We start from the raw sequence: 7,761 nt of genomic DNA on the forward strand, positions 1-7,761 counted from the left end.
CAGAGGAAACCCACACAGACACAGAGAGAACACACTCCTCACAGACAGTCACCCGGAAGAAACCCACGCAGACACAGGGAGAACACACCACACTCCTCACAGACAGTCACCCGGAAGAAACCCACGCAGACACAGAGCTGTGTGATTGTGAGACTACCTGAAATATATAAATGTAGAAATGTGGAAAATACATAAATAAGTAAATGTGTAAATGTTGAAAATTCTGAATTGTAGACGTGGAAACAAACGTAGAAATGTGGAAATGAAGAAATCAGTTAAAAAGTATATATATAGTATGCACTTTTTCATAACCTAAGTGTATTTATTGATTAATTTATGTATTTATATACTTATTTATACCTATGGGCATTTTTCCTGGCGGGGCTCCGCAGATCTAAGAAAAACATGGGTGTCCACAAACTTTTGTTCACCCGGTGTCTCTCACACAGTGCCGTGCGCGTTCTCGCCAGCCTACGTCATGACGTCACTGGCGACGACAACAACAACACAGAGCGACCGCGGAGTCATCGGCGGCGGGGCGAGGGTTAGCTTTAGCGTTAGCGGAGAGAACCAGCGCCACTCGGGGTTACACAACACAGCCTCGCCTCGTTCCAGGGCCCGGGGTTGAAGCGGCAGCGGCTCGAGAAGACTCTGTAGGCGACTGTGAGTGAAGACAGGCGGTGGTGTACGCTCTTTGACGCGGGCGGAGGCTGTATTTTGTGGAAGTGGGTCGCTGTGTATGCGGCTAGGCTACAGAGACCCGCGGCTGTTTTTATCGCGGAGAGGGGACCTCAGCGAGTCAAGGTAACCGAACGTCGGGCTTGTTTACATGGTTTGAACGCGGTAACAATGCCGGGAGGTGTTTACCGCCGGAGGGCAGGGCTGACACCCACTATTTTAGCCGTGTAGAGCTCGCCAAAGGCGGCTAGTGAGCTCTGCGGATCTCTGGGTTGAGTAATGAAGCCTGGTTCCGTGCACACAGCGCCTTCCCCGGCGGCTGTCGGCTCTGAGAAGCTCCTGTGGACAGAACCAGGCCGGACAGCGGTTTGGACTCTTGAATCCTGACTCTAACACCAGTCAGCACCGCCTAGAGACCTGGCCTTTGTCCGCTAAAGCTAACAGAGCTACCAGCCCAGTCCCGGTGGCAGTAACAATGTTTCCCCACTAACCTGCCAGGGGCAGCTGCAAGACCTGAGCTGGTAACGAGGAGATAAAGGGTTTACAGCTCAGATCAGCACAAACACCAACTGTCCACGCTGTGTCTGCTCTAAGTCTTCATCAGACGCTGTAAAGAATGTGTAGACACTTTAAGAAGTGATATTCCAAGTGTTTACAGCACTTTTGTTTAGCCAGATAACTTTAAAGTTGCGTTGTGTGATTTTATTCTATTTCTCCAGTGAGCACAAAGTATCTAAAATATGAACATCGTTGCTGAAAGTGCTTATCTGCACAACTGCAGCAACACAAGTGCATTCTGTGACTAAGAAACCTGTTTGGAAATCCACATTCCACACCAGACCAGCTGTCTGTATTGTTGTCATTCCCCTGCTTGGCCACGAGGGGTGTCCTTGAGTTATGTGTTCTTGATTCGTGATGTGGGACCTCTGGTGGTCAGGTAGAGGAACTTCAATATTAGTAACTACAATGTAGTAACGAAATAATAGGAATTATGAGATTTCTCGCTGGTTTTTAGTTGCTCAGAGGTCAAATGCGTAAAAACAAGTAATAACTACACACCTCCTTTCCAAAGTGCTGTTTGTCCTGTGTGTCCTACTTTAGTGAAAGTGGTGGGAATAAGGGGAAAAGACCTCATTTTTTTTCCTATATTGTAATCGCTATTTATTTTAATGTAAATAAGGGTCCAAATTTGACCGTGTTTCCGCAGGCACAGAGGACTGCCCCTGATCACCAGTGTGAGTGTGTTCACAGCGAAGGTGGGTTAAATGAGAGGGTGAAATTTTATTGTGTTGCTGTACAATGATCATAAAAAAACATGTACCTTTCACTTTCAAAGTGAACAACTGGATTGTTATCATTGAGTGAGCAGCGGGTCACTGCTTTACAAACAACAGCTCCATAAACGTGACTGTTTCTGTTGCTATTGTTTTTGTTCTTCTTCTTCTTCTTCTTATTATTATTATTATTATTATTATTTTATTATTATTGTTATTTATTTCTGCTTTAAAATGAATCACACAGACTAAACTAAAGCCTAGAGACTTGGAAAATTGCTCGACTGGTAGTAGTCCCTACTGCTACACAGACTCAAAAATAATCAGCCTGATTGGCCTCAAGGGGCGCTATAGCAACGCAAAACACATTTTAATCCACATGTCTGACTCAGTGAGTCGTAGAGACAGTTTTTTTCACATATTCCATGGTTCCTGACAAACAAAAAGTTCATGGAACAACTAAGCTCTGCTCAGACTCTCCACAGTGCAGAGTGTAGTTGACTCTAGTGTAAAACTGTTCTAGGAGCTAATTGTGCTTTTCCACTGCATGGTACCTACTCGGCTCATGTAGATTGTTTTTAGCTTTTCCACTAGGCAAGTCTGGTACCTGGTTTCTGAAAGCCGGTACTTTAGTCATTCCAGCTCGCAGCTCGGTTCAGAGCGAGTCGAGTAGGGACTAAACCGTGGCGTGTAAACCTTGCAGAGCGCTGATCATCCAGAGAGAGTCGTCAGTCTACGCAACGCAGACGACCAGCACCAACTCTCCATCTGTAAAATCTCCAGCTGCAGCAGAGATCACGTTTGTTTTTATCCGACTCACGATGGCAGCTCGTAAAATTACGGCGTGGTCTCTTGAAGAGGTTCAAACGCTCCTTGGATCGGTGGCTGCTGGAAAAACTCCAGCTTGATGTGCAACAATGGAAATACACAAACACGTGAGCGTATACACAATGAGTGAACACCGCTTAACGTTACCGCCGCGACTGTTGTGGATTCCAAAGCCCGCTGTTCCCATGAGAGACAGGGTTTTATTAATGTCACTGACTACAGTTTGTGGAGGAACTGTGTTTGTGGAACAATAACCAGGGAAATGTGTGTTGAGCTGTGCCGTGTCGAACCGTGTCGTAAATGTCTCCTGTTTAAAACCTGTGAAGACTTTGGTGTAATTTTGACAATAAAGGCTTCAATCTGCAGCCATTTCGAATGACAGTTTCACCTCAGTCCAATCCCCAAGAACAGCACTGTCTCTTCCCTCAACATCCACAGCTGATGTGCATGCAAGGAAGGCACCTAGCCTCTCGCGTCTGAGTGCTCACTGCTCCGAACACTAGTTTGTTTGTGTGTGTTGCCATTGATGGGTTACAGGCACGGTCCAAATCTTTGTTTTTTTCTGTTGCACGATGGTTTGCATGTTTCATATAGTATTGTGATTTCAATACGACAGTGATTAATCGTTCAGCTGTAGTGGGAGTCATATTATAGCTGTTGGATTTCTTGTAAAGCACCTGTCATGAAAAACCCTTGATCAGTACCAACCTTAAATTATATTTTAACTGCGTGTTGGCCCAGTAGAGTTGGATCTTAGTGGCACTAAACATGCTTAAGGCCCCAAAAACTGCTGTATTAGGCTCTGCGTTCTGAGCTGAGATTACTGGGTTTAACAATTCAATGTTGTGTAAAAACTAATTTAGCTCCTGTCCTCTGAGCTGGGGTCTGTCCAGAGGCGTCTGGTTTGACTCGTCCTGCTGCAGAATAGATATGATCTCTGTGTTCAGAAAGCCAGAGCCGGGACGCTCAACAGTGACATGTGAACAGTAAAAAATACTGCCCCTGACCTGAAGCTTGTTCAGCTCTTCGCTTTGTACTTAAATTCCTGAGTGGTGGTGTTTCTATAAATACCAGAGCATTGCTGGAGCATGGAAACTCTTGCTGACATGTCTCTGAAGCCGGTAGTGCAGGGTTGTAATGTGAATTTCACACAGATAAGGACTGAAACTAGACTTCAGGCGTCTGGTTGTTTGGGTGTTTGACTGTGAGCTTTGATCAGGGCCCTCCACAGTCCAGAGCACTTTACTCCCAGAATTAAACCTTTAGAAATAAATGTACACTTCAGTTCGTGTATCTTCTTCTTGGAAATAAACTCCGGGGTTTTATGTGAGTGTGAGTTATGGTCTGTAAGGAGAAATCTGTTTTCTGTACTTGAGTGAGAGAGAGAGGGAGGAGGAAAGTAACTGCATCAGCACAAGTGGAATCTGGGCCTGAGGAAACCTGTTTGGAAAAGTGCACTCCCTGCTGTCTGTGTTGGTGTTGTTTGTCTGCGCAGCCACTGGAGGTCACTCTCTTGGAAAAATAGGAATTTAAGAATTGCTAGGAAAAGATACACAGCACTTTGGAATGGGAACACCTTTGGGAATTCATGAGTCCAACAAACTGCACAATTTGGGAAAATATCTCTGGATTTTAACTGACCACTATCACTTTTGTGATTAAAATTGCAATTATTTTTATACAATTTAAGGCACAGGATTAAAACTCTAAAGCAAAAGCCAAAAGAATCTGCGTTGTGTTTGGTTTTAAGTGAATGTCCTGGAATTACGAAGTCACCCCACGGTCTGAACATGCCTTAACTCAACTCAAATAATACTCTATCTGTCTGTCTGTCTGTCTGTATCTATTTATTTATCTGTCTGTCTGTCTCTTTCTGTCTGTCTGTATCTGTCTGTCTGTATCTGTCTGTCTGTCTGTGTCTATCTGTCTGTCTGTCTGTCTGTCTGTGTCTATCTGTCTGTCTGTCTGTCTGTCTGTGTCTATCTGTCTGTCTGTCTGTATCTATTTATTTATCTGTCTGTCTGTCTCTTTCTGTCTGTCTCTTTCTGTCTGTCTGTCTGTCTGTGTCTATCTGTCTGTCTGTCTGTATCTATTTATTTATCTGTCTGTATCTGTCTGTATCTATCTGTCTGTCTGTGTCTATCTATCTGTCTGTGTGTGTGTGTGTGTGTGTATATATGCTCTTTGATGGACTATTAAAACACTTCCTTTTAGTCTCTGCTGCTGATAATATATAATAATATATCACATTTCTATAGTGCCTTCCTAATACTCAAGGTCCCTCTACACAGGGAGGAAAACAGATAGAGAGAGGATCTAACATTTAAGACAGTGGAGGAGGTAGGTTTAGTTGAGGTTTAAAAGAAGAAAATGACGACCGTGTATTAGCAGAGGTTTGCACGGTTCTTATTTATTTATTTATCTTCTTTATTAATTCTGTTCTGAGTGTGTTTCCTTGAGCGTAATGTTTACATAGTCTTTACTCTCACTGTGTATTCAATCTGTCCTACACTGGTGGCCTTGCTTGTTTACTGTAATAAACGACTCCCACGTTCGTTCTTCAGGTGAGCATCAATGACTAGATGAAGGAGCCGGGCCGGAGCCGGGAGCAGTGGAGAACTCAACATGAAGTTGTATGTGTTCCAGGTCAATAATGGAAGCACACTGACATTCGACACTGAACTCGCAGTCCAGACGTAAGTAGCATCCGCAAAGCTTTAATGGAGCTGGCTTTTCTGTATCAGTGTGTGTGTCTGTGTAGAGACGGTGTCAGCAGAGAGTCGGGAATCTGATCCACTCCTCTAACACCTCCGACCTGACGTAACACACCATCATCATCATGTTCCTTTGTATTTATATATAATGTGTGTTTGTAGATTTTTGGTAATAAATCTTTTACCGTTGGAAGCTGTTCATTTCCCTTTTAAATGGCGCCACATTTGTAAGGAGCATGTGTTTGTGGGAGGAGCAGTGGAGCTGAGTGTGGAGTACATGGAAGAACCACACACAGCCACAACAGCCTCCACCTCCTCCTCACGCTGGTCACCAGCCTGGTCTCACACCGCTGTGGGACGGCATCCCTTTCTTCAACCAGCGTTTATCTGGAGTCAGCCGCCGTGGTTGTGCGGGTCGCTCTGGCACCAACAGCACGTCCAAGCGGATCCCACAAGTGTTCAGTGGGGTTGAGTTCAGGAGCTGGCAGGTCGTTCCCTCCTCTCCACTCCCACAGTCTGGAGGTAGTCTCTGATAAACCCCGCTCTGTGGGGCGAGTGTTTGGAGGATGGAGTTCGGTCTCAGACTGTGGAGGTATGAGAGCGCCGCTGGTTACAGGATTTCTCTCTCTCTCTCTGCACTGAGAAGCCTCCAATGATGACAAGCCTCGTTTTTCCAGTGAGGGAGGTGCCGCCCCACACCATCACACAGAATAAACTGTCTTTGGCAGAGAGGATTTGACACATTTTTAATGGAACCCACACACTCAGCTCCACTGCTCCTCCCACAAACACACGCTCCTTACAAATGTGGTACCATTTAAAAGAGAAGTTAACAGGCTCCAACGGTGTAAGATTTATTACCAAGAAGCACTGTTACAACAAAGAAATACTCCACCAAACACACGCTTTCTTATGTTTTGTGGTATGTTTAGTTGGAGAACACACATCTCGACTGACCTTTTTTAAACATGTGGTGTATTATTATTATTAAGATGTTCAAACAGATTTGCAGCAGTGTTTTAAAGTGCGTGAAAACGCCCAGTTAGAGGTGGCCCCCACCCTCTCTGAGTGTTAATAATGTGAGGGGTGGAGGCAGGGTCAGTTTTACACATTCCACATTATAATAATGCTCATTATGACACTTTAGAATAAGACTATAATTTACAATTCAAGTGATTAAAAGTCTGTTTATTAATGCTTATGAATTACGGTGTAGACACCTTTTTAAAATGTTGTGAATAATCATTAATAACACACAGATATAAAGGATAACAGTAACCTGATGTTTACCAGATTGTAGAGGAAGCAGTAAAACTGTGAAACCGTGAAGTAAATGTAACGTGTCTAAAATTACCCCAGAGAAATGCTGATTAAAACCTGAATGTTTAAAGTCTCTCTGAAGGCTCGGAACTCTAAAAGAGCTGTGGCTGATGGAGGCGTGTCTAAGCCTGGGGAGCTGCTCTGAGAAAGTCCAGTGTGGCATAAACCCCACGTGCTCTTCCGCATTTTCCAGTGCATTACATATACAGCTCCACAGCCCCACGGGTCCACGGGACCTCGGCTCTGGCAGCAGAAGCTGAGGAGTAGCAGAGGGAGAGTGTGGAGAGCCTCGGAGGCAGCGGCAGAAAACAGTGAGCTGCCTCTGGAGCCCAACCCTCTCGCTATAATTGTAGAAATACAGAGTACACTTGTATGGTCAGTGCAGCTGATCACTGTCTGTGCCATCCCTAGAGCTAGCTTTGACTTGGTGTGCCTCAGATAGCTCGTTTTTGGTGTAAGGTTTTCACACCATCGTGCATCCAGCTTTCATACTGAGAAGAAGAGGTCAGTGGTGTTGCTTGTGGTTGTTCACTTCTGATATGATTCACTGTTTAAAGCAACATTCCGCAATAGTTTTAGCTTAAAATTACAGCTTAAAAATGATTGTAACGCTGAGCTGTAATAGGGAGAAAAGGGCCTCTGTTGTTGATACTCCAGCCTCAGCACTGCAGAAACTCCACTATGTAATTTTACGTGACTGTGGGGGGGGGCTGTGTGATCCTCATATCTGTGAGCACAAAGTTGAGTGAAGAGTTTTCGGCGCTGTGCAGTTCAGCTCAGCACAGTTTCTTAGAAAGCAACTGTGGCTCTCTTAATTTCACATGAAGGAACTCTGGCCTTGTACTTAAAGATACAGAAAAATTTAGGGGGAGCCAAAGAGCAAAATTACCACACCTTACCAAGTTCTTCAACCTGAATGATAAGAGAATCTCTTTCTTTTCTGGAGG

General features: G+C 44.6%; 1 protein-coding gene across 4 annotated transcripts in view; it reads left to right on the forward strand.

The window, feature by feature from the left end:
* Positions 1-522: 522 nt before the first annotated feature.
* The window catches only part of rb1cc1 (RB1-inducible coiled-coil 1), a 36,412-nt gene continuing 29,173 nt past the window's right edge, over positions 523-7,761 (forward strand). For 3 of the 4 annotated variants that reach the window (XM_066682500.1, XM_066682502.1, XM_066682503.1), the window contains exons 1-3: positions 523-804; positions 1,886-1,934; positions 5,345-5,476. In XM_066682500.1, coding sequence (XP_066538597.1) covers positions 5,406-5,476 — 71 coding nt within the window. In that variant the 5' untranslated portion in view covers positions 523-804; positions 1,886-1,934; positions 5,345-5,405. The remainder of the gene's footprint in view (positions 805-1,885; positions 1,935-5,344; positions 5,477-7,761) is intronic. The other variant, XM_066682501.1, reaches the window with a different exon arrangement.

The sequence above is a fragment of the Hoplias malabaricus genome, chromosome 10 (assembly GCF_029633855.1).
Source record: "Hoplias malabaricus isolate fHopMal1 chromosome 10, fHopMal1.hap1, whole genome shotgun sequence".
Classification (NCBI taxonomy): Eukaryota; Metazoa; Chordata; class Actinopteri; order Characiformes; family Erythrinidae; genus Hoplias; species Hoplias malabaricus.